This window comes from Sphaerodactylus townsendi, linkage group LG09, assembly GCF_021028975.2.
Source record: "Sphaerodactylus townsendi isolate TG3544 linkage group LG09, MPM_Stown_v2.3, whole genome shotgun sequence".
NCBI classification, from domain to species: Eukaryota; Metazoa; Chordata; class Lepidosauria; order Squamata; family Sphaerodactylidae; genus Sphaerodactylus; species Sphaerodactylus townsendi.
Window position 1 is genome coordinate 9915065 of NC_059433.1, and position 27811 is coordinate 9942875.

Here is a 27811-nt window from a genome sequence, read left to right on the forward strand (position 1 = left end):
GTTACTTCGGCGCCAAGGCGCTCCAAGGTCGCCGACAGATAGAGATAAAACCATGTGGCCTCCTACCCCCAAAGAGTAACAGAAACATCCAATTTCCCATGGAAGCAGAAGGTGTCAGGGGTAAGCCTAGTTATCTACAAAGTATGTGAAACCATAAAGAAGAGATCAAGGGAAGAATGTCCCATTACAGCAGTCGTAACATATAGCAGACTGATCAAATACATCTTGTAGCGATTACATTGAGCCGGAATGCATCTCAATCAACTAGATACAATTACCACCCATATATTTTGTAGCGCCTACATTGAGCTAGGAATGCATCTCAATCATCTAAGTGCATCCCTGACAGGCAACAGGTCACCACCATCGCTGCACTGTCCATGGCTACCGCAGCGCCCCAGTTCCCCCAATCCGGATTGCACTATTAGCCTTTATGCTCAAGGAAAAAAAAAATTGCTCGACCCTTTTCACTATTTAAATTGGCTTTTTTATTGTCTGTTTACCTTTTCCAGCTCTTTGATATCCAGTTCGAGACGGGGTCACCTGAGCTGTCCATGGTACTGAAATGTGACATGACTCCCACACAGAAGCAAATGCCTAACTGTGAGTTATTCAAGAACGGTCTCACTTCTCACTCTCTCTCTCGCTAACCTCCCCGTGTGGCTCGGAGGAAGCAATTTTGCCTCCGAGTCCCCTCTGACCTTTGCCTGTTTTCCCTGCGAAGAACCAATCACGGTTGTCTCTCATTCTGTAGTGGCGAAGCAGGCAGCACAATAAAAATATTTGCAGTCTTCCAGCGCTTTGTCTACTCCCTTACCAGAAACTAATTTCCTAAATTGGATCTGACATGGTGCTGTGGGTAGAACACACTGCTATTATTACACTGGGATGCCCTTGTGGTGAAATGCATTTGATTCAGAGGTGTGTTTCGTCAGCCAGGGGGAACTCCTGCATGTCGGTTGATAAAGCAATACTGTGACTGTTGCAAATATTCCTGGAGGCAGCAAATTAAGATATTATTTCTAAATGGGGATTTTTTTCCCCCTATTAATTTAACATGCGAGTCATGGAAACATCTGGTTGCTGTCATTTTTAGATATTTTGTGGCCTTTGGTTTGTAGAAAGCAGAACAAAGAAGTATAGGTTCAAAGAGAACGCCAGAGTCTGAGGCGAAGCGAATTTAGGCTTATCCTCATTGTAAATGTTGAGAATTTATACTTTTTTCCCCCTACTGAAGTTAAGTTAGAAAACATGATTTTTTTTTAGGACAGTGGGCTGAACTCTGCTGAAAGTTTGTGGAACACTGTGGTTACAGTTATTCTGGGTATTTGTATGGTGTGGCAGTTAATCTGAATTAAGAGGATTTTTTCCTATAATCACTTGTGAGTACCTATGGAATTCATGCAACAGTTTAGAGCAGGACATCCCAGCTTGGTGTCCACGGATACCTTTTCTGGCTCTCCCCAGAAGTTTGTTTTGTTTTTGTTTTGTTTTGTTTTGAGGAAGTTGGTGAGGTCAAGTAGAGCTTTTGCCCCAGCAAGGCTTCTGATTGGCTATTGGAGATAGATTGACTGTGAAGAGGATTTTTTTTAAAAAAATAAATTGCTCTGGCAACAACTGGCACCACAGCAGAAATATTTGCACTGTGTTACTGACATCAGTGCGTACCTAGGCAAACTGGAGCCCTGGGCAAAACCTGAGTTTGATGCCCCCACCCATCAACATCAACAATAACCTTTATTAGGCATTGAAAGGAAGAAAGAAAGAAAGAAAGAAAGAAAGAAAGAAAGAAAGAAAGAAAGAAAGAAAGAAAGAAAGAAAGAAAGAAAGAAAGAAAGAAAGAAAACGAGCATTGGCAGGAAGGGGTGGATTTAAAAGGAGAATCTGGGGAAATTTAGGGTATGCCTGCTGTCATAGATATAGATAGATAGATAGATAGATAGATAGATAGATAGATAGATAGATAGATAGATAGATAGATAGATAGATAGATAGATAGATAGATAGATAGATAGATAGATAGATAGATAGATAGATAGATGATTAGATAGAGATAGATAGATAGATAGATAGATAGATAGATAGATAGATAGATAGATAGATAGATAGATAGATAGATAGATAGATAGATAGATAGATAGATAGATAGATAGATAGATAGATAGATAGATAGATAGATAGATAGATAGATAGATAGATAGATATACTCCTATATATCTGTTGTTACCTATTCACTGTCTCATTCAAGACTAAATAGTTTGTTGATTTAATACAGAACATCTCTTCTTCTCTGTCCAAAGTTGTTGGTAGGCATGAATAATATATAATCATTGAAGGAATGAGATGTGCCTTTTGAAATCATCAGTGAATGTCAGGAGTGGGTGTTTTGGCAAAAATCAGTGACTTGAAGTTTCCAGAGGACATTCACTTAGCTGCAGCAGGAAATTATGCTTCTGTTAAAATACTTCAAAAAAGAACAAGGTTTGTATAAATAGGATAGCAGGGATAGATGTCAGAAAACCAATTTGAGAGAAAGTGAAGGATGATTATATTATCTCACAGCTGGCCTTTTTTTCTGATACACTCTGATTGCACATATTAGTAAGAGACCGCCCAGAATTGTCTTGTAGGGTTTTTTTCCCACCAATTTGTTTCCAGAAATTGAATTTTGTGTGTAAGCCACTGTGAGTCCCTGCAGGGGAGATTAGCACAGTAGAAATGTTTGTTTGTTTTTAAAAAGGTATACAATGAGTAGAACAAAATCCATCGCTGGATGAAATATTATATTAAATAAGATTTTTTTCCCTTTTCCCTTCAAAAGAAGCTGCCACGGTTGGTGTATAAGGGCTATTGGGGAATAAATGAAAATAACATAAGATGGCTGGATCCCATGACGCACGAGTGGAGTCATAAACAGACTCAGCAGTGTTCCACTTGTGTACCACCAAGCATTTCCCACCCAGTATGTGGTATTGCACAGAAACTGGTTGCAAACAATCTTGCACATGGGGAAACACAATTCAGGATGCAATAAGTCTGACTGAGAACAAGCTGCTACTGTAGCCATTTTTTTTGCTGAGTTTTCACTTGAACAAGAACTCTAGTACAAGTGGACATTTTTGTGCTGGATCTCACCCAATAGCTCAGTGATGGCGAACCTTTTCGAGACCAAGTGCCCAAATTGCAACCCCAAACCCACTTATTGATTGCAAAGTGCCGAGACGTGCGTTACTTGGGAGTAAGCTTGGTGGTAGTCGGTGGCTTTGCTTTGAAGCAATTGTGCAACTCTCCCAATGGGTGAATCACGACCCTAGGAGGGTTTACCCAGAAGCAAGCCCCATTGCCAGCAACCGAGCTTACTCACAGGTAAAGGATCACACTTTAGTTATTCGCATGAAAATCAGTGGGGTTTAACAGTGCTTAACAGGGTTACCTACACTGCTTCCCCAAAACTAGGCCTTAGGTTTAATGCTAATAATTGAGCCCAGTGGCCCAGGTCAGCATAGATGTGTGTGTGTGGGGGGGGGGGGACTCTGCGCGTGCCCACAGAGAGGGCTCTGAGTGCCACCTCTGGCACCCATGCCATAGGTTCGCCACCACTGCAATAGCTGAATGAGATAGTTTAGCAATGTGTAATGGGCAAAAGCCTTGGCCTGGATGGCTTGGGCTAGTCCAGGGGTCTGCAACCTGCGTCTCTCCAGATATTCATGGACTACAAATCCAATCAGCCCCTGCCAGCATGGCCAATTAGGCATGGTGGCAGGGGCTGATGGGAATTGTGGTCCATGAACATCTGGAGAGCTGCAGGTTGCAGACCCTTGGGCTAGCCCAATCTCATCAGATCTCGGAAGCTAAGCAGCATCAGTACTTGGAAGGGAAAATGTAACCCCAAAGGCCCACATGAGTAGCCATTTGGATAACCAAGGTTAACTGTCTGTTACACAGAAGGCAGGAGATCCTCCTGTTGATCTTCTGTCTAACAACAACAACCTTTATTTGGCATTTAAAAATAGGTTCTAGAGCATTGCCAGACATTTTTGAAATACAAATCAAGAGTACATTCAAAGCACAGACAGGATAACCAGAGGCACATAGTCATACCAATTGAGTTATGTCAGAGCCATTGACTGTGGAGCACACTTGTGAAACAGGGGTCAACCAAAGTATGCCCGATTCTCTACTAAGAGGACCAAGCTGGTCTGGAAGTCCATCAAGGAAAACTGCTCATAGGTAGGCAATGGCAAGCCACCTTTGCTTCTTACCTGCCCTGAAAGCTTTTGCTGAGGTCACCATAAGTTGGCTGCAACTTGACAGCAGACGTGATCAAGTGAGGCCTTAGCGGATTCCTCATGGGCCAAAAACAGTGGTGTGAAAATGGAGGGAAATCTACTGGAGATCCCTGGGCTGAAGGAGGTTCAGCTGGCTTGTTCAGCCCTGGCCCCCACCCTAGTGAGATCAGGGCCCTGCGCAGAGGTGGGATCCAACCAGTTCTCACCATTTCTCTAGAAGTGGTTACTAATTTTTTCTGAGTGCCGAGAAGGGGTTACTAAAGCAACCTCCCTGCCCAATAGGGACTGGAGGGGCGTGTGTGCGGCGGCACCACTGTTTGAATCCCACCTCCATCGGAACCTGTTATTAAATTTTTTGGATCCCACCACTGGCCCTGCGTGACTTGAATGAGTTCCACAGGGCTTGCAAGGTAGAGCTTTTCCACCAGGCATTCCCATCTAGCCAGCCGGCCTGACCATGACTATCACTGGCCTCCCATGGGTGGATGGGGAGGGGAAAATCACACCATCTGAGGTTGGCTTTTACTGTTTTAATATTGTTCTGTTGATTATTTTATTTTGTATTGGTTTCTATGTTGTTGTCACTCTGAACCCTGTTGGAAAGGGCGGGATATAAATAAAAAATGTAAATAAAAATAAAAACAAACTGGTTCAAAATGGTGTAAAAGGGTTAACACCCTTTTCACACTGCTGGTTTTGGCCCATGCGGAATCTGCCCTTGACCTGGATAGCCCAGACTAGCCCAGATTCATCAGATCTCAGAAGCTAAGTATGGTTGGCCCTGGTTAGTTGTTGGATGGGAGACCATCAAAGGAGTCCGGGGCTGCCACACTGAGGCAGACAAATCATGCCCCAGGCTTCAGCCTGGAGGCGCCATTGCAAGGGGGGAGGAACGAGTGGAAGCCTCCTCCCCCGCCAGCCGACTGAGGCTGTCATGTGGCCAGGTACCGGCACGTGACAGGGGCCTTGAGCAGCCTTTAAAAGGCTGCATCGGCGGGGACCGGCCTCTTTTGAGGCCGGCTGGTTTCAAAGGCCCTCCCTCCCTTCCCACTTTGAAGGATCTCTGGGGTGCTATTTTATTGTTATGCTTTGTCGCAGTTCACTGGGCAGTAGGGCATAAGAGCACATCCTATTTGGGGAAGGCAGTAGCTTGCATGCCGGACCTTCCCACCTCGGGGGCCTCCATATGAGGTCTGTGGTGGCGATAGAGCTCTTGAAGGCAAAGCCTTGGGGCCGTGCTGAGAGCTTGCTGCCCGGCAGGGAGGGGTGTCTCAAATTGGGTTTGCGTCCATGTGGCACCTAGTAACTTCCTGTTCCGGTTCCCTTGGGGGATGTGCCGGACAGGGGTTCTGTCTGAAGGGCCTAAGGGGTCAGCTGGGGCTGCCCTATGACCAGGTTCAGCGATTTGCTACCTGGGGGCCAGGACGTGCTCTGGTATGCTCGCCCAGCTTCAAGGTTTCTTGGTTATATGTTAAAATAAATTGGGCTGCAGCCGATTTCTTTTCCCACAAGTATGTGTTAGTGTCTTTGATGGAATGAGTCTCCACACATCCCCATGCAATGACAAACCACCTCTGAACTTCTCTTGCCTTGAAAACCTTACAATTACCATCCATTGGCCATGACTTGACCACATTTTCCACCACCAATTGGGGAAAGAAGGTCACAGGCAAAGATTCTTAATTTGCATTTTATATGAAGAGGTGATTTTAAAAATCAACGGAAGAGGTAGAGGGCTTTAGAAGTACAGGTTCTATTCTACGTGTTTTCAAACTAAGTCCTAAATGGTTTCTTTGTTCCTGTGTCATTTCATTTATTCAAGTAAGTCTACACAGCAAACAGGCTTTTAGACAAAATTATATAACAATTATTAAAATGAATGAGAAAATGGAACCTTCCGTACTTTAGGGGGGAAAGTAAATATTGAATACATATTTTAAAATTTGATTCTGTTGGATTACTTTGGAAATACTCTGTGCTTGTTAAAGAAGTCCTTGTAACGTCGACTGCTTTTCCATCATTCTTTCAAAATCCCTCCTCTTGTTTTGCCTGTGTTTTCCACATGCATTAAGCATTGTGACTGAGGCTTTTCTGTGTAGGCTGACAAAAGTCAGCTAATGGAATACATAAAGTGGAAAATATAAACAGCCAGCTTTTTTTTCTTTTCTTTTTTGGGAGGTGTGGGTCTCACAAAGTCTCACAAGTCTGCTTTTGCTTCAATTTTGCCTGCATTTTGACTGAACACGAAGCATACAATACCTTCCTCGTTTTACAAAAAATAATGTCGCAAAATTGCAAAAGAATGTGGGAATGTTTGTATCAGCACAGCCTTTTGTATCAGCACAGCCTTTTGTATCAGCACAGGAGCAGCAGTGGCGTAGGAGGTTAAGAGCTCATGTATCTAATCTGGAGGAACCGGGTTTGATTCCTAGCTCTGCCGCCTGAGGTGTGGAGGCTTATCTGGGGAATTCAGATTAGCCTGTACACCCCCACACACGCCAGCTGGGTGACCTTGGGCCAGTCACAGCTTCTTGGAGCTCTCTCAGCCCCACCTACCTCACAGGGTGTTTGTTGTGAGGGGGGAAGGGCAAGGAGACTGTAAGCCCCTTTGAGTCTCCTACAGGAAAGGGGGGATATAAATCTAAACTCTTCTTCTCTTCTTTTAGTGTATCCATAGGGAGACTTCAGTGCTGCGCAGTCTTATTCTATTATAGAAAAGGCAAGACATTTTGGCAATGTCTCACTTTTTAAAAACCCAACCAGACGACGAGGCCATTTTGAAGCAAATATGGAGTTGCCAGTCAGAGGCAGCCAAGTAGTGTGCTGGGAGTCGTAATCTCACCTGTCTTCTCGGCCCCCATCCCACCATTCTTTGGCACATGTATTTTCTGCATATGACTTTGGCTTGTCACCACTCCAGATTGGACTTGGACTGGTTACCATTTTAGGTGAGGAGTTGTCCCCTTCCTGGCTGGTAAAAGTAGATTGAGCTGCCTTCTGTGGGCCTTGGGATGACAGCTGTTTTGTTATGGCACTGTTATGGCAGTGGTGGCGAACCTATGGCACTCCAGTTGTTCATGGACTACAATTCCTATCCGTCCAATTGGCCATGCTGGCTACAATTCCAATTGACTACAATTCCTATCAGTCCAATTGGCCATGCTGGCAGGGGCTGATGGGAATTGTAGTCCATGAACATCTGGAGTGCCATAGATTCGCCACCACAGCCCTATGGGGTGTTTCCTTTGGGCAGAGAAGCTGATTTAGACCTGGCCTAGTGGGACAGGACAGAGAGGGAGCAATCGCAGCATGTGTCATAGCCATTGCGAGGGGAGACACTGAGGAAGAGTATGTGATAGGAGGAATTTGGGGATGGTATTCCAGTATGGGAAAGGGTCTCTTGCTGGCTTCCCGGAGTTTGCCAGCCTTCCTGCAACATGCCACGGGGCTCCTGGATTTATCATTGTCAGATAGAGCCAGGGGGGTGTTTCCTTGCCCCAGGGGGGTGTTTCCAACAACAATAGGAGGAGGAGGAGGAGTTTGGATTTATACCCCCCTTTCTCTCCTGCAGGAGACTCAAAGGGGCTGACAATCTCCTTGCCCTTCCCCCCTCACAACAAACAGCCTGTGAGGTGGGTGGGGCTGAGAGAGCTCCAAAAAGCTGTGACTAGCCCAAGGTCACCCAGCTGGCATGTGTGGGAATGCACAGGCTAATCTGAATTCCTCAGATAAGCCTCCACAGCTCAGGCGGAAGAGCGGAGAATCAAACCCGGTTCCTCCAGATTAGATACACGAGCTCTTAACCTCCTATGCCATTGCTGCTCCTAAACAGTTTTTTTTTCCTGACAACCTGGAGGACTCCAGCCTCCAAGTTTGGATAAAAAAATTAAAAAACACTGGGGATTACCCTCCAATTTTTTAAAAGAAATTGTCTGTGCATGTGCATGATTCTGCAGCAGCCATGGGAAGCTTCAGCAGACAGGCAGTAACAGCAGTGGAGCCTGGGAGACACAGCAAAACCTGAAAGCCCAGCGGCAGGTTAAAAACCACACAAAATGATAACAAAAATACCGTCCTATAGCTTTAAAAAATGGAAGCCCTCAGTAGCAGTTGCTAAGCAACCATAGTATTGGTTTTTGTCAGTCAAAGGTAGGGGTAGGGCCCTTTCCAGGGCTGTTTAGGCCTTTGAGGGATGACTCTTAAGGGCCACGGCAGCAGCTGTTGGATGACTGGATACCACCCAACTGCATGATTGATTGATTGATTGATTGATTGATTGATTGATTGATTGATTGATTGATTGATTAGTTTTCGATACCGCCCTGTCCCCGAGGGGCTCTGGGCTGTGTACAACACAAAATCTACTGCAATAAAACCAAACAAAGGGAGCAAAATTAACTGCATAAAGTCAACTACAATTTGCACAGGCTCCATCAGTTTTAAAATATAATAACTAAATCCCTTTAAAACCAGCGGTTAACACCATTAAAGGATGCCCTAGTCCTTGTCTGCTGTCTCACGCACACTCTTCCTCCCAGACCGATTATTCATAGTTTTCCTTACCGTGACTCATGACTCACCTAGGCCACTGTCCTACAGCTGACATCCTATTGAAGCTTCAAAATAGGGTCTGAGAGATTGATGCTTAAGTCACAAATCTGCCATAGAAACTCACCAGGGGATGCTGTGCACTTAGTTTCATCATAACTGACCCCACCGTGTCATTATGGGAATAAAATTCTCACAATACTAGAACCAGGGGGCATACATTGAAAATGCTGGGGGGGGGGGGAGAATTAGAACTAATAAAAGGAAACACTTCTTCACGCAACGTGTGATTGGTGTTTGGAATATGCTGCCACAGGAGGTGGTGATGGCCACTAACCTGGATAGCTTTAAAAGGGGCTTGGACAGATTTATGGAGGAGAAGTCGATTTATGGCTACCAATCTTGATCCTCCTTGATCTGAGATTGCAAATGCCTTAACAGACCAGGTGCTCTGGAGCAACAGCCGCAGAAGGCCATTGCGTTCACATTCTACATGTGAGCTCCCAAAGGCACCTGGTGGGCCACTGCGAGTAGCAGAGAGCTGGACTAGATGGACTTTGGTCTCATCCAGCTGGCTTGTTCTTATGTTCTTATGTTCTTAAAAGGAGGGGAGGAGAATAATTCCCACTGTGATTCCCACTGTGGGGAAAGGTGGGGTATTAATTAATAATTTGATTCCCACTGTGCTTTGATTCCCACTGCTTTGATTCCCACTGTGGGGAAAGGTGGGGTATTAATTAATAATTAATACAGCTGAAGATGGGAGACAAATAACAGACAGAACGGTGAATGGCTTGGAAAGAGAGAATGAGACCGCTAATGGGGAGATGGCACAGGGCAATGCTGACAAGAGTAGGGAAAGCCCTTTTACAACAATTATCTTGTGTGAAATGTTTTCAAAATGTCTTCCCTTGTTGTGCGAGCACATTTAAAAACACTAGAATCAAGGCCCTGGCCCCGGCCTGGTGGAACACTCTCCCTCCAGCTGTCCAAGCCCTGTGGGACTTCGGTGAATTCCACAGGGCCTGTAAGACTGAGTTGTTCCACTGGGCCTTTGGAGTAACCAGCCGTTGAATGGTGCCCCCTTCTGTTCTCACCTCTGTTTACATCTTTTTATTGATGGAGCCAGCAGTCTTCCCATTTAGGGGGGGCTTTAAAAATGGGTTTTGCTGGGCGCCTCGACTTCGATTTTAAATTTTGTACTAACCGCTGTTTTTAAAGGGGATTTAATAATTTATTTGTATTGGAATTTAATTGTTTAGTTTTGATTGTGTTTAGTTGTATTATGATTTAATTTTGTTGTACACCACCCAGAGCCCTTCGGGGATAGGGTGGTATATAAAACTAAACAATAAATAAATAAATATAAATAAGGCAATGTGAATCAACACCACCCAGACTCAGGATGTCTCCCTCCAGGAAGCAATAAAATAGATTGTAAATGAATACCTAAATGCACAGGCGAACTGCTATGCAAACGCCCGTGCTACTTGATTATACAACTTCAGTGTTACATACAATGATAAAATGGGGAGATTCCACTTAACACATGCAAATTATACCTGCAAACTGCACCTTTAACACTTTTAGCAAATGCAAATTGTTCTTTCTCCCACCCTGGGTATTTCACAGGTATATATACTCCACTTGCTTCACTACCACCAGATCCTCTGAAGATGCCAGCCACAGATGCAGGTGAAACGTTAGGAACAAAATCTACCAGACCACGGCCACACAGCCCGGAAAACCCACCAGAACCAGTTGAATCTGGCTGTGAAAGCCTTCGACAGTCCCTTTCTCGGCTTAAAAAGAAGAGGAAGCCCATAGTGCCGAGTTTAGAGGCTGCACACAGCGCCCCTCTCATGCTCAGAAGTTCCCTCTCTCCTGCTGCAGGAGCGGGCAGCATCAAGGACCCCCTCTCCCCTATGGAGAAGGAGGCTCGGCTGCCTGCTCCATGGGGTAGAGGGGGAATGGCAGCGGTGGCCTGCTCTCGTGCCGTGGGAGCTGCTGCCCCGAGCAGGGAAAACTCCCTCTGCCCCGCTCCATGGGGCAGATGGGGGATGGTGGTCTCCACGTTTTCTCAACCCCCCCCCCATGGATCCCTGCACCATGGCCACCCAAAAGCACCGTCATAACTGCTAGTTATGGTATGTGGTGGCGCACCGGGGGGGGGGGCAGAAAACTCAGCCGCCCTGGGCGCAGCTTTGCCTAGCAACGCCTCTGGTGGAGGGAGAAACCTGTTTTTTAATAAAGAAGGGAGAAACCTTGGGCAGAAAACCAACGTGCGCCGGCGCCACGAATGCAAGAGCAGCTATTCTCTCTCACACACAAGGAATTTAGATGTACATTTGAGACAGAGGGGAGGTGGAGGACGGTGATCCCGTCGCACACGCAAAGATTTTAGATGGGGGGGGAGAGTGCCGATTCTCAGTGCCTGATTTATGTCCAGAGTCATGTAAAACTATAGTGAAAGTGAGTGGGGGGAATGGGGCGAGATTCAGCCAATCCGAATGCAGGAAACAGAGGCTGCCTGTCCATGCGTGAAAGAGACTACAGAAGAGCTTGCGGTGTTTCAGGGTGAGAAACCCCGCAGCAGCTACGCTCCCCAGCTAAGCCACAGAGAATTGAAAGTGCAAAATCATCCATAGATAAGCCCAGAAAACTCACCAGAACCAGCCATAGATAAGTTTATATCAGAGAAGATGTGAAACAGATCAAAGCCAGGTTTTAAAAATGAAATCAGAAGGGAAGAACCAAATTTTAACATGTTGATGCATTCCGGATGAAAAGAAATAATGTAATGGTTTCTTGCTCAGACTGCTAGCTAACACCGTAAACTTCTCACTGTGTTCTAAGGAATCCTCAAATTCATTGAAAGCTAATCCATGAATAAGATCAGGAGTACCTGTCAAGACCCCTGGACTGTTCAGGGAAATCACTTCTATTTTGGCAAAACTATCTATTCAGAAACAGCAGTTCAAGTTAAATAAGTCATCAGACGGTTATTGACAGAACTGGAACACACACACACACACACCCATCCACCAGAATTCCTCTTCAACTACCGAAAACAATGGCCCTTTCCGCACTGCGGAAAGGGTGGCCCTGCACCAGGAGGAATCCTGCCGGTGGAGGGGTGGGGGCCGTTCGCACGGGAGCGTGTGAGCGGCTCCCGCAAAGGCCGGTGCGGAAGAGGCGGCTCCACACGGAGCCGCATCTTCCCTGTCCCCCCCCGACTCACCTCGTCGTCCTGCGTCGCCCTGCTGGACTGCTAAGACCTGCCCACGCTGCCCTCCGACCTCCAGGGGTTGAAGGACAGCGAGGGAGGGTCTCAGCAGTCCAGCAAAGCGACGCAGGACGACGAGGTGAGGTGGGGACAACGGGGAAAACAGCGTGTTCCCGGCGGTGCCTGTTCGCACCACGCCGGCGGGAACATGCTGTTTTTTGGGGCAGCCTGACGCCACCCTGGGGGAGGTGGAGAGAAGCCAGGTTGGCGCTGCTGCGTTTCAGCAGCGCCGCCTGTGCAAACGGCGCCTTAGGGACAGCATTTTTGCCGTCCCTAAGGCATCATATTTGGGCCGTGTGGAAAAGGCCAATGACTGGCTACCCCAATCCAAGCCACACACCCCTTCCCAGAGAAACCTGACTCTTACCTTGTGCTACTTTATCCCAGTCAATACAGGAAATAACCCCAGATATCTAACATCAACAATACAGTGGATATTCCGGGACAGCTTTCGAAGGAGGGTGAAGAGTGGAAGATACAGACGACTGTACCCACCTCCCATCAGGAGGAGAATTATGGTCAGGCCCAGTATACGACTGGGCGTGACAATATCAGCCAAGCTTTGGTGAAAGACAACATGGCTAAAACTACTATCACGTATGAAGCTGCCTTCGGTCTAGTAAAGTCGATGTTTCCAGCTCCAGGAGGATTCTGGAATCGTAGATGGGAGTCTTTCATATGACCTACTACAGTGATGGCAAACCTTTTCGAGACTGAGTGCCCAAATTGCAACCCAAAACCCGCTTATTTATCGCAAAGTGCCAATACGGCAATTTAACCAGAATACTGAGGTTTTAGTTTAGAAACAACCGTTGGCTCCGAGGCGTGCATTACTCGGGAGTAAGCTTGGTGGTAGTCGGTGGCTTTGCTTCGAAGCAACTGTGCAACTCTTCCAACGGGTGAATCATGACCCTAGGAGGGTTTACTCAGAAGCAAGCCCCATTGCCAGCAACCGAGCTTACTCCCAGGTAAAGGATCGTGCTTTAGTTCTTCACATGAAAATCAATGGGGTTTAACAGCGCTTAACAGGGTTACCCACACTGCTTCCCCAAAACTAGGTCTTAGGTTTAATGCTAGTAATCGAGCCCAGCGGCCCAGGCCAGCCTAGATGTGGGGGGGGCACTCTGTTTGTGTGTGCCCACAGAGAGGGCTCTGAGTGCCACCTCTGGCACCCGTGCCATAGGTTCACCACCACTGACCTACTACCTGCTCTTTTTAACTTGAAATGCCAACTTGTATGCAAAGCAGACACCCTACCACTGAGTATCTCTTCTGTCTTTTCTACCCGTAAGGCACAGTGGTAGAACAATGCTGTTTCTATTCTCGAGCCGGATTGTGGGCTGCCTGCGCATCTTCAGAACATGATTCGAAATCCTAATCAATGTGCAGAAGTTCGTGTGGAATTGTTCCCTGAAGGAAACATTTATTAATCCGGGAACTACAACATATCGTACTTATTAGGTACATGAAAAATCAGAACTGGAGATGCGCCTGCAGAAAAAGAGTGGTGCCCGTGACATTTCATCCCATTTTAAATATCCTTTTTAATAGAGTTCCTTGGATGTTTCCATTCTTTTTGTCCCGTATTGTCCTGGATGTCCACATTAGACGTGAAGGGAAGGGACCTTGACAATATCTTATTGAAGGACAGCCTCTCTAACGGTGCAGAGCACGTCTTGTCGTACCACACTGCAATGTCAGCATCAGGTATGAGCAAAAACTGCTGAGCTGTGGACTTGAAGCTCTTAATGTTTTTTGTCCAGAGATTAGAACGCTGCCGTCGAGGGAGGGGAAAACGTACCCTCATAAAACTGGGAAAGGAAAATGGATCTGTCAAATAATTTCCAAGTACAAGCATGATAAAAAAATACTTTTACTGTTGATTTAAAGGTCACCTGCAATTTGAACCAGCCAGCTGTGGCAGCTCTCCTTTTCTGGATGTTCACAGTTAACGGGAAATAAAAATGAAAAATAGCCGGGCAAATGATAATCTATTAATTGATGGGAAGGAGACATTCAAGGGTGGGGATTACCCTTCACAGAATTTCGGATTCGGATCTGTGAGGCTTGTGACCGTGGTCCTTTCTGGGCTGTCTGTTCTGAGGATAAAATGAATTTCCCTCATGCCATAGAAAAGTGTGCAGGCTGAAATAATGTGATTTGGGGTGCTGTGTGGTTTCCGGGCTGTATGGCCATGTTCCAGCAGCATTCTCTCCTGACGTTTCACCTGCATCTGTGGCTGGCATCTTCAGAGGATCTGATGGTAGGGATGGAAAGCAAGTGGAGTATATATACTGTGAGGTCAAAAGGTGAGGCCATTTGAATAGAGTAGCCTGGCATGTGAGTCACAGAGAAGTCTGTAGCATGGGAGTAACAATGAAGATAGCATGCTACAGACTTCTCTGTGACTCACATGCCAGGCTACTCTATTCAGATGGCCTCACCTTTTGACCTCACAGTATATATACTCCACTTGCTTTCCATTCCTACCATCAGATCCTCTGAAGATGCCAGCCACAGATGCAGGTGAAACGTCAGGAGAGAATGCTGCTAGGACACGGCCATACAGCCCGGAAACCACACAGCACCTCAAATCACCCCAAATCACCCCAAATCATGTTAAATTTTGGAAAATTTGGGAAGTGCCTGCTGTCAGGGGTGCAATTGTTAAGCTAACAGCACCAACATTTCAGAGTATCTTTAGGAGACCCTCCTGATGATACCACCCAGGTTTGGTGATGTTTGGTTCATGGGGGCCAAAGTTATGGAGCCTCAAATGTGTAGCCCCCATCTCCTATTAGCTCCCATTGGAGTGTTTTTTTCCAAAAGGTGCGTATACAAGCAGGTCCAGGAAAATCCTATGATGGGTGGGGGGAGGAGCTCCAGAAATGGGACTGATCTGTGTTCCATGGCTTGACTATGAGGAGATCTCGAGGGAACCTGGATATTTTGGGTGACTATCCCAGGATTAATCGCCAGTGAGGAAATCACCGATGAGAGCCAGTGTGGTGTAGTGGTTAAGAGCAGCAGACTCTTATCTTTGTTTCCCCACTCCTGCATTCCTGCTGGGTGACCTTGGGCTAGTCACAGTTCTTTGGAACTATCTCACAAGTTTTCTGTGTGGAAAGAGGAAGGGAAAGGAGTTTGTAAGCTCTTTTGAGTCTCTATACTGGACAGAAAGGGGGATAAAAATCCAAACTCCTCCTCCTCCTCCTCTTCTTCTTCTTCATAGATTTAGAAGGAGGAAGAGGAGAGACAGGATAGTGTAGTGGTTAAGGCCAGGTGAACCCTGAGCTACCAAACCAGGTTTGATTCCCTCTCCTCCATCTGAGCAAAGGACTCTTATCTGGTGAACTGGATTTGTTTCCCTGCCCTCTACGTGAAGCCTGCTCGGCCAATCATCATTCTCTCATACTCAAGGAGTCTGTTGTGGAGAGAGGAAGGGAAAGCTGTTTATAAGCTACCTGGAGTCTTCTTATAGGAGAGAAAGGCAGGGTATAAATCCAAACTCTTCATTTTCTGATCTCAGTCTATGCAGCTCCACTAATGATTCACTCCTAGCCAAGTATGGTAATCTCTCCGAGGAAAGGTGTGTGTCATTTCTACTGACACTGTTGTTCTTATATCACTGTATGGTTGCAAAGGTCTTTTTAATCATCATGAAGTGAAGAGATCACAAGTTATCTCCTTTTCAATTTTGATGTTACATATTTTATTGCATGATGCCACTATGCCAATAAAGTAGACTGTCTTGGGCCAGAAATATGGTGGAGTGGGCATTTGGAAGACTGAAGGCCAGGTGATGTTGCCTTCTGACAAGGCTCCAGGTGATGCCCAAGAATGTCCCCCAAGTCGTGGCCGCATGTGTTGTGCTACAAGCACATCGAGGAGCACGATGCCCCCAAGAGCGAGGCTAGGGCTGAACCACTGCTTTCACAGATGGAAGAGCAGCAAGAGGGTGTGGTGAGGACACATGAAGGGCAACAGTACAACCCCCGAGATGAGACCAATCTGAGGGAGGGCAGGGCTGAGCGAGATGCTCCATTCAGGTTCCTGCAGAGGAGTGCAGACAGATGACACCTGTTCCAATTCTGCATACTGATGGTATTTGAGGGTGGGGTGACTCATTAAAGGTCTGACTCATTCATTGCGTCACTGGTTGTTTGAACATTTCAGAGTCCTAGATTCTTTTTTAGTACTGAGGGCTATTATTGTACTGAGCACTGAGGGGGTTTTGTTGTGCTTGAAATAGCGCCATAATGGCAGAAGCTGGTCCTCCTGAACTTCTTCATGAATGCCACTGGTCAAAGAGATTGGGAGAATCTTCAGGCATATAGCTTGTAGGCTTTTTGGAACATATCAAAGTTCAAAGACCTTTATTAGGCATTAAAACATAGCAGAACTAAGTAATCCAAATACAGTTTAATGAGATAGAACAGGTACTCCTGTTTCATAAAGTGCATACTTCAGAGCAAAAGAGGAACCCAGGAAATTATTCCATAATAGTGAACAAGAATTTGGCCACTATGTCCAGTTGCTTGGGATTCTCTGTATTCAAAAGATAGTTCAATTTAAGATTTAAAAGGCTTGGATGGACCAGTAAGGGATCCCCCAAAAACAGGTTTGGTCTAAAATCATTAAATTTTGGACAGACTAATAAAATGTGCTCCAATGACTCCTCAGAGGTTTGACAGTATTCACAGGTATGCTTTTGCTGTGAAGGTACCATAAATCTCTCTGGGGAAAAGGTTAGTGGAAACGTGTTGGTTCTCGCTCTGGTCAATAGCCACCTCAACTTAGGGTCAAGCAAGATGTTTAAGTATGCAGCTGTCTTGCATTTCCCGGGCATGATTTTAAAATGGAGGGGAGAGAACAAGCTCCTTGCTTTACTAACTAGATGTTGGTGTTCCTGATCAAATAGCGGTACCTTGATACAATGTCGTATCTCGCTAGGAGAAAGCATAAGGAGCTGGTCCCAAGAAAGACCCAGGGAGGAAATCTTTGATTTGATATGAGCCCACCAGGTAGAAGATTGAAGTTCGTGGAGGGTGCAATAAATATGACTATTAGGGTTATTAAGGAAACAAAACCGAATCCAAAATTTAAAGGTGGCCCACCATGCTTTTGTTTCCAAGAGGTATAGTCCTGCCTCAAGGCAGAGGGCAGCGTAGGGTACGCAATGGGGGACCCCGAAAAGCTTATATAAAAATTAGATTGTATTCGCTCCAAGGATATATGCCAGGCCTTGATCCATAGGGAAACCCGATAGAGAAGTTGTTGGGACACCTTGGCATTAAATAGCCTTAAAGCGGCCGGAATAAATCTGCCACCCTTAGTAAAGAAAAACCTTTCAATGGCAACGGAGGTGATTTGACAGCTCTTGACAACAGTTTCCCTAGGTTTGACCCCACTAGATCTTTTGGAACATATACAGTGTGTCTTCTGTATAGTGAAAAGTGAAGGATTATGTAGTAAGCTTTATGAAAGGCAGTCAGGCGGACAAGTTTGAACCTGTTTATTTTAACAGCCTTGTATTTTGTTCAGTTGAGGAGGGTGAAACTGTCAAGCTTAATTTCTCGTCGGATTTGTTTACATTTGGGTGCCTCTACATGGATATTCCAAATGGCATCTGTTCTTCCTTTTGAAAAGTGGCAGGGAGACAAACATATCTGGTAAATGATGCTTCCTCCCTCTCATGTTGTTTCTCACCCTACCAATTGATGCTTTAGGGCTTTGGGGGACTTTTTGGAGGTAGCACAGCAACGGCAGCCGCTTTGCCTCTGATGTACAAGCTGTGTGTGGCTGGGGACCCCGTCGGGTTTTCAAGGCACGAGGTGGTTGACCATTGCCTGCCTCCCCGTGGGCTGAGAGAGTTCTGAGAGAACTGTGACTGGCCCAAGATCACCCAGCAGGTTTTGTGTGGAGGAGCAGGGAATCTAACCCAGTTTTCGAGATTAGACTCCATTGCTTTTAACCACTGTACCATGCTGGCTCTCCCAGAATAATATGAGAAAAGGACAAACATAAAATCTTCCATTAATTCATCACTTGATTAACTTACACTGTTCTTTTTAATCACTTTTTCCCCCTAGGAAGGTTCAAAATATATTAGCCTTTAAGCTCGGGGTGGGGGGGGGGGGGATGTGTTCTACCCTTTTCATGATTTAAATTGGCCTTTTTTCTGTTTATCTTTTCCAGCTCTTTGATAGTCATCTTGAGATGGGATGACTGGGTTGTACATGGTCTTGAGATGCAATGTGATCTCCCAAGGAGAAAACACCTGACTGTGAATTATTCAGGCTCCATCTTCCTTCTCACTCTCTCTTGCTAACCTGTTGCTAAAGTTAAGAACATAAGAACAAGCCAGCTGGATCAGACCAGAGTCCATCTAGTCCAGCTCTCTGCTACTCGCAGTGGCCCACCAGGTACCATTGGGAGCTCACAAGCAAGATGTGAAAGCAATGGCCTTCTGTGGCTGTTGCTCCCGAGCACCTGGACTGTTAAGGCATTTGCAATCTCAGATCAAAGAGGATCAAGATTGGTAGCCATAAATCTACTTCTCCTCCATAAATCTGTCCAAGCCCCTTTTAAAGCTATCCAGGTTAGTGGCCATCACCACCTCCTGTGGCAGCATGTTCCAAACACCAATCACACATTGCGTGAAGAAGTGTTTCCTTTTATTAGTCCTAATTCTTCCCCCCAGCATTTTCAATGGATGCCCCCTGGTTCTAGTATTGTGAGAAAGAGAGAAAAATTTCTCTCTGTCAACATTTTCGACCCCATGCATAATTTTATAGGCTTCAATCATATCCCCCCTCAAACGTCTCCTCTCCAAACTAAAGAGTCCCAAACGCAGCAGCCTCTCCTCATAAGGAAGGTACTCCAATCCTTCAATCATCCTCGTTGCCCTTCTCTGCACTTTTTCTATCTCTTCGATATCCTTTTTGAGATGCGGCGACCAGAACTGAACAAGCGCAGTCGCACCACTGCTTTGGACTGTTGTTGGACTGATTGCAGGTTGGACTGATTGCAGGTAAGATTAGGTCTTTGTTTGTAAACATTTCCAGATACATTAAAAAAATCACTCATTGGTACATTGTAAAACATACCTTAAAAATACGGCAACTGCTTCCGAAATTTCTACATTGAAACTATTCAGGAGCTTAAACATTTTTCTTTTATCAGAGAATAGTGTGAATCCTGTTGGTGACAGTTGTAATATTTATTTTATTTAGCTGCTGTATTTTGTATTTTATCTTTTTTTTAATCTTGTGCTGGCCTTGGACCATGAATAAACCTCGATTATGCAAACCCAGCAGGCTTCATAAGGAGCCTTACATAGTGTGGGACCCTCATATCTTTGGAACCGTATATCCCCGTATTGCCGTATATCCCCGTATTGGATGGGAACTTGTGGTCCCTGGCTCCAAGGATAGTAGGCTGGCCTCTACCAGAGCCAGGTTCCTTTTAATGCTGATTTTGTGTACTGTTTTATTTGAATGTAAGCCATCTGGAGCCTGGCTTATACCCAAGAGAGCAGCAGTGGCATAGGAGGTTAAGAGCTTGTGTATCTAATCTGGAGGAACCGGGTTTGATTCCCCGCTCCGCCGCCTGAGCTGTGGAGGCTTATCTGGGGAATTCAGATTAGCCTGTACACTCCCACACATGCCAGCTGGGTGACCTTGGGCTAGTCACAGCTTCTCGGAGCTCTCTCAGCCCCACCTACCTCACAGGGTGTTTGTTGTGAGGGGGGAAGGGCAAGGAGATTGTCAGCCCCTTTGAGTCTCCTGCAGGAGAGAAAGGGGGGATAGAAATTCAAACTCTTCTTCTCTTCTTCTTCAAGGTGGGGCAAGCTTAATAAAATAAATCAAACTCCAGATTATAGTCCACTGCTTTTAACCACTACCCCATGCTGTATTGCGCTTCCAAAATGTGCCAAATCTGCTGAGAGTTTACTCTGGGGTAAGAGGAGTGTATCATGGGCAGGAATAGGCATATTTATGAAACTTGTTAATTTTCTAATGGACTGTCAGCTCAGTGTAAAATTACTGTTAATAATGTCTAACCATGGTGCATACAAACAGTTGCTCTGTCCACCCTGCGCTCCCAGCTCTCTTTTCTCTCTTATAAACCACCCCACCTATTCTGTGTTTGCCTTGCTGTTGAGTTTCATCTGCGTGTTTTGTTTTTGTTCACTGCATCTGTCTGACTCAAGGTGGGTTACATTCTCCAAAAGAATCAGACAACAAAATGCACTAGGATAATGCAACAGGATGAGTTACAGAGAAGTTAGAAAACAATCCAAACCAAACGCTGTCTAACGCAAGACACATTGGGCGAATTCCCACTGCCTCCTTAGCATGGTTTCGGGCCACTTACTAACATGGTTTCATCGACGTCCTCCCCATGACTTCTGTGGCAGCAACCGTTTCTGACGCTCGTTTTACCCATTAATGTGTGTCCCGGCAGAACCTGGATGCAAGTGGGTTGGGCCCCGTTACCACAGTTTACGGCTGTTCCGAGGGGAGGAACAAGGTTTGGAACCTGGAGTTGTTCTCCGCCCCAGAGCGTGACGTGCATTTCGCGCAGCCAATCAGTGCAGTCTACTTCTGGGTTGATGGAACGATCACATTTCTGAGCATGTGCAATACAAGTGAAGGATCGCCTGTTCACCGATTTAACGGTAAAACTTTCAGAAAATAGTTGCTTTACAGTAAATGACAAGTATTCATAGTGGTTGCACTTCAGCGTTCGCACAGGTTTTTTAATGGGTAAAAATTGGTAGTGTTTCTGAAGTGGCTAACAGGTCCCGCCCAACTGAACACCGACCAATCAGATTAGGGCAATGAAGCGTGATCACATGGCTGTGGGGATTGCAACGATGCCTGCACCCGGGAGTGTCTGCTGTGTGCTCGCTGTGGTGGGGAGGGAGAAACTGCGATGAAGAGGACACGGATTCACAAGGAACAGGTTTGGATCCGCTTGCAATTTTCAAGTGGGAATTCGCCCATTATATGCTATACCGACTGTGAAGAATTATAAAAAAAGAAGACAGTGCAATAAAAGCAAAGAGAAGTACACAAAATATTGCATTCCTGTTCCCTTGTAAAAGCACCTGCCTAGACTGTTCCATTACACTGCATTTCTTATCCCTTTATAAAAATGTTTCCCATTGGCAGATTCCCAGAAGGTTGGAACCTGAGGAAGGTCTTTCTATGTGAAGGGACCTACCATGGACAATGCAGATGGTTCATCTGATCCATTTGCAAAGAGACACATTCTGAAGACTCTGATTTCAACTTTGGTTTGGAAACCCACGGAAAACCATGGTTTGGAACTGTGATTAATTGGGCAACCCTGGTTAGAGCTAACACCAATTAATGCAAAGTAAGTGTAATATGTCCCGAATCGGTCTCTGCGCTCGGCAGAGGCCAATTTACTGGTGATCCCTGGCCCCTCAATGATGCGGCTAGCCTCTACCTGGGCCAGGACCTTTACAGCTCTGCCCCCGGCCTGGTGGAACGCTCTCCCTCCAGCTGTCAGGGCCCTGCGGGATCTTAGCGAGTTCTGCAGGGCCTGCAAGACTGAGCTGTTCCGCCGGGCCTTTGGGGAGGCTGGCCGCTGATGGCCCCCTGTAACATCTGCAATGTCTGTTACATCAGTGGATCCTGCCGCCCCCTCCTCCTTCTGGTTTTTAGGGGATTCATAGTAGGCGCCATCTACTATGTTGAATTTAGTATGCTGCGTTTTAATGGGGTGGGGTATTTTATTTATATAGAGCCAATTTAATTAATATTTACTGGATTTTAGTTTTTGGTTATGTGCTCTATTTTGTTTTGTTGTTCACCGCACTGAGCCCTCCGGGGGAGGGCGGTATATAAGTTCAACCAATAAATAAATAAATAAATAAATAAATAAATAAATAAATAAATAAATAAATAAATAAATAAATAAATAAATAAATAAATAAATAAATAAATAAATAAATAAATAAATAAATATTACACGATGGAGGAAAAGAAGTAATGGAATGGAAGGGGGAAGTGAGGACTGGCAAAAAACAAGGTCTGAGTAGGAGACACAAGCCCGTTTAAGCCATTGGCAAACTCCCTGCATGCACCATTGCTAGAATATTTAGGAAAGCTGCATTTGCAGTGAGTGTTGTTTTCTGAACACAGGCTGCTATGTGTGCTCAACAGACTTTTTTTTCATTCTTCTGGATACTAATCCTTATTGGTCAACAGAAAGGAAACATCACTACCTGTACCTAGAGTTGCATAAAGCAAATGTCTAAGGTTTTGACATTAGGACATGCCAAAGCCTTTTTGCTAGAGGCAGGGACCCCCCCCCCAAACATTTGCAGTTCAAACACTTTGGATGGATGTAAAAGGCACAGAAATGTCAATCAAATTGCCACCACTAACCATTTCATTGTATACTCTAGCATCAGCCTGTTCAACATTGTTTTCAGAATTCCAGTGCTGATTGACAAATAACCGTTAAGACCACACAGAATATGAAGTCTTTCCATTTGACTACGATCGGTTTTGCGCAAGCCATATGGAAACCAATGGGGTGGAAACAGGCAAATGGCTGTGGAACACATTTGCCCGTAAAAGATGTTGTTTCGCATAATGGGAGCAGGTGAACTGATATTTAGGGTAGCTTTTATTGTTACTTAAATATGGAGAATAACCTTTGTTGAGAAATTGCTTTAAAAAAGATGGTATGAAGGTTACGACTGCCCTTCTATATTTTATGTAATAATAAATTATACTTACCAACCCGTGACTTTTCAGGGACGCTGGCGGCATAAATGTCCTTGGTAAATTTAGGTTCATTGTCATTGATATCATGGATTTTAATAATAAATTCCGATTCTGGCTCCACTTGTCTTCCAGTCCTTCTGTCTATAGCCTTGGCACGTAGTATATACAGGGACTTTTCTTCTCTGTCCAGCTTTTTCGCTGCATGAATATCTCCTGTATTTTCGTCTATAACAAATAGACTGCCAGCTCCATCTCCTGTTAATATGTATTTTAAATTTCCATCGCCTTTATCTTGGTCTGTGTGCAGCTTCAGGGGGAGAAAAAAAAGAACTCTATAAATATATGCATTGTTATTAACAACCCAATCTTTCTGCAATAAGTACAAGTAAGTCTTGACAAATCTTGTCTATAATTGGGGTCACCGCTGGTTATCTTCTGGATCACTATTGGAGAGAAAATTACAAATCGGAGACTTTAGTCAGACATGCAAAGTAACTTTAAACAAATTGATAAAGGATGCAATGATGCAAAAGATAAGGTAGTAGCATTTAAAATGAAGAATACAGTGTCAAAGGCAACATCAACTTTTCAGCAGCTTTTCACAAATCTAGAGAGTTTGGATTTTTGTCCTGAAGACAGCTGGTCTATCAACTTGTGAGAGGAGGAGGAGGAGGAGGAGGAGGAAGAGGAGGAGAAAGAGAAGAAGAAGAAGAAGAAGAAGAAGAAGAAGAAGAAGAAGAAGAAGAAGAAGAAGAAGAAGAAGAAGAAGAAGAAGAAGAAGAAGAAGAAGAAGAAGAAGAAGAAGAAGAAGAAGAAGAAGAAGAAGAAGAAGAAGAAGAAGAAGAGGAGGAGGAGGAGGAGGAGGAGGAGGAGGAGGAGGAGGAGGAGCAGCAGCAGCAGCAGCAGCAGCAGCAGCAGCAGCAGCAGCAGCAGCAGCAGCAAGGGGGCATTGTTATCCCCACTGTTATTCAACATTTATATGTGACCCCTTGCTCAGTTGGTATGGAGCTTTGGGATGATCTATCATCAGTATGCGGATGACACTCAGCTCATTCTGTTGATGGATGGGGGAGCAGTCATCGCCCCTGCGGCTCTACAGCATTGTTGGGAGGAGGTCGCTGGTTGGTTGCAGCAGAGCAGGTTAAAACTTAATCCATCAAAGATGGAGATCCTTTGGCTTGAATCTCTCAGCCTGTAAGACTGAGTTGTTCCACTGGGCCTTTGGTGAGACCAGTCGCTGAATAATGCCCCCCTCTGTTCTCCTGTCTGAGGGTCCCTTCACATCTCTGGGACCCCCCCCCCGTGCCCCCCTCCTCCTTGTTAGGGGGATTTTTAAGTAAGGTTTTTGCAGGACACTGTTTTTATGTGTTAACTGCTGTTTTAAATTAGTATTTTAAAGTCTATGGGGTTTTCTTGCCCCTCTTGTTACTTGTATTTTAAAATGACTATGTTGTACACCGCCCAGAGCCCTCTGGGGATAGGGCGGTATACCAAAATCGAAATAATAATACCTGAAATAATAATAATAATAATAATAATAATAATAATAATAATAATAATAATAATAATAATAATAATAATAATAATAATAATAATAATAATAATAATAATAATAACCAACATTGATGGAAGTCAACAGCAGAAAACTGCTCAAAGTGCAAAAGACAAAGAGTGAATACCGTAAAAATACACTGCAAAGCAGAAGAGAAAACTGGCAAAAGAAGGCTCTCCATGGACAGTTCCTAGAAAAAATTGAGGACAAAATTGACAAGGAAAAAACCTGGTTGTGGCTCACAAATGGAACTTTGAAAAAGGAGACTGAGAGCTTGATTCTTGCAGCCCAAGAACAAGCAATTCGAACAAACGCCATCAAAGCCAGAATTGAAAAGTCAACTACAGATCCCAAGTGCAGACTCTGCAAGGAAGCAGACGAAACAATAGATCACATACTTAGCTGCTGGAAGAAGATCGCGCAGACGGACTACAAGCAGAGGCATAATACCGTTGCTCAGATGATTCACTGGAACTTGTGCCACAACTACCATCTGCCTGTGACAAAGAACTGGTGGAATCACAAACCTGAAAAGGTCACTGAAAATGAACACGTAAAACTACTCTGGGACTTCCGAATTCAGACTGACAGAGTTTTGGAACACAATACTCCTGACCTCACGATTGTGGGAAAAAAGAAAGTGTGGATAGTTGATGTTGCAATTCCTGGTGACAGCAGGATTGATGAGAAGCAACTGGAAAAACTTACACGATACGAGGATTTAAGGATTGAACTACAAAGACTCTGGCACAAACCAGTACAGGTGGTCCCAGTGGTGATCGGCACACTGGGTGCAGTGCCTAAAGATCTTGAACGGCACTTAAAAACAATTGGCGCTGACAAAATCACCATATGTCAGCTGCAAAAGGCCACCCTACTCGGCTCTGCACGCATTATTCGTCGATACATCACACAATCCTAGATGCTTGGGAAGTGTCCGACGTGTGATGTAATACAAAATCCAGCATATTGATCTTGTTTGCTGTGTATAACTGTTTTGTATCAATAATAATAATAATAATAATAATAATAATAATAATAATAATAATAATAATAATAATAAAAAAAAAAAAAGTAGCAGCAGCAGCAGCAGCCATCTGGGGGAGGGCTACTATAAACCCAAATAGTAGTAGTAGCCCTCCGGGGGAGGGCGGTCTATAAACCCAAATAAATAGTAGTAGTAGTAGTAGTAGTAGTAGTAGTAGTAGTAGTAGTAGTAGTAGTAGTAGTAGTAGTAGTAGTAGTAGTAAGGATCGAAAGAGCTACTTTAGGCATACTGTGACACTTCCGAATTCCTTTCAGTCAAACAGGGCTTATTGTGTGGTATTGGGTGCTGCTGTTTGAAGACCCCAAGGTCAGAGCCATCTTGGGTATACAGTCCTATGGTACTCTGGGTATAGGAAGAATCCCTTTACATTTATTTATTTATTGTACCACTAGCACAGTATTCCCCCTTTCACCAGGTTCATACTGTTCCCAGAGTACTTCAGAATAGTTCTGTAGCCTTGGTAGAAAGCTGATAGTGTCAACTCAAGCTGACCTTCTGGGTGGAGACAGGGGGCAGCCAAGGGAAATGATAATGACTGGTTTTGTTGTTAACCCTTGGGACTTTGTTAGGGATGCAGTGAGTTCAGTGTGTTGTCAGTTCATTTGTTGCTGGACCTGACAATCTCTATGAAAAAAAGGAAATAGCTAGGGATGAATGGATTCCTCCAGCTAATTTCTTCTATTTTTCTGAATTCCTCTCGGTGTTGTGGTCTGCTCCTCCTAGCATCTCAATGAACAACAAGATTTAGGGGGGGGGAAGCTTTTTAAGAGTGAAAACTCCCTTTGTCAGGTAATTCCACTAATTTATGTGGTCATATTGGCAAATATGTGGCATATGGGTGAAGCACTCATTCAAAATACAGGTGGAAGAACTGCATGCACGTTCTTTTCTTTTCTTTTGCATGTAGCACTAGAACAAAGAGTCACTCAGAACAACAACAACAACAACTAATCCACAAAAATCTACCACTCTGTATTTATTAAATTGCACTGTCTATGCCCGTGGTGGCGAACCTTTGGCACTCCAGATGTTATGGACTACAATTCCCACCAGCCCCTGCCAGCATGGCCAATTGGCCATGCTGGCAGGGGCTGATGGGAATTGTAGTCCATAACATCTGGAGTGCCAAAGGTTCTCCACCACGGGTCTATGCCATAGTGATGTCACTTTAGTAGCCAGGAGTATGGCGATTCTTTGCCTTTCTTTCTATTGGTGCCTCACAGCAATAAGCGTTAGCAGCACTGCTACATAGCACTAGAACAGGGGTCTTCAAACTATGGCCCTCCAGATGTTCATGGACTACAATTCTCATCAGCCCTGCCAGCATGGCCAAGTGGTAGGGATTATGGGAATTGTAGTCTATGAACATCTGGAGGGCCATAGTTTGAAGACCCCTGCACTAGAAGAACTATGTAGCAGTGTCATCTTTATCCCGAACAAGGGGTAGAGGTGGTGGCATTGAACTACCAGAGTACTTTCCAGGAAACCCTTGGTCCAGGACAGCTTCCCATCAAGGAAAGTCACCATTTTCCCCTTCCTACCATAACAATCCAGTGCATACTACACAGCATATGCAGATCTCTCTGCTTCAGATTCAGTTTCCCTCAAGAAGTAGAGAAGCTCTTCCTCCTTCAAAAAGTGGTAGTGATGCAGCCACTCGCCAGTGGATTTGCCCCTCCACTGGGATAAGTACCTCATGGAGGACAAATTCACCAGTACTGTCCCATGCTACCTCCATAAGTGGACTCACCCCACCCTCCCCTCAATTGGGGTATTAGAGTCTGAGGTAGGGTTGGTCAATACTAAAAAAATTCGGTAAAATTCGGATTTGGGTATTTTGGGGCATAAAATGATTTGTATGCCCGAATCCGAATCATAGCTGATTCGGATATGCCCGAAAATTCGGGTAAATCCGAAAAATTCTGGGTCCGTTTTATTATTTTTTTTTTGAATTTTTAGTGTTTTTACAAGTTTTGGCCTGCAGGGGACGCAATTTTAAAGTTATGGCACTAAAAATTTCCAAGATATCATCTAGAGGTTGTCTTGATGATTCTCCCCAAGTTGTGCAGTTGTTCAGAGGGGGCAGTTGCTGACCCTCAAAAGCAAAAGCCCATCCCCATTGTTTCCAATGGAAGCTAATTTCAGATGGGTGTTTACATCTCTTTGAAGGTCCATAACTTCGACCCCTGAACTCAAAAAATTCACCAAACTTCAGGAGGCACTAGGGACAGTACTTGTATGATAATCTCTGAAATTTTGCGACAGTAGCTCTAAAATTGCACCCCTCAAAGTCACCCAAAGAAATTTCCCCAGATTCTG

General features: G+C 44.8%; 1 protein-coding gene across 3 annotated transcripts in view; it reads right to left on the reverse strand.

Annotated features, from left to right (window-relative positions):
* LOC125438895 (cadherin-9-like) overlaps positions 1-27811 on the reverse strand; it is a 226358-nt gene that overhangs the window by 98194 nt on the left and 100353 nt on the right. For all 3 annotated transcript variants that reach the window (XM_048507565.1, XM_048507567.1, XM_048507566.1), the window contains exon 3: positions 22905-23199. In XM_048507565.1, coding sequence (XP_048363522.1) covers positions 22905-23199 — 295 coding nt within the window. The remainder of the gene's footprint in view (positions 1-22904; positions 23200-27811) is intronic.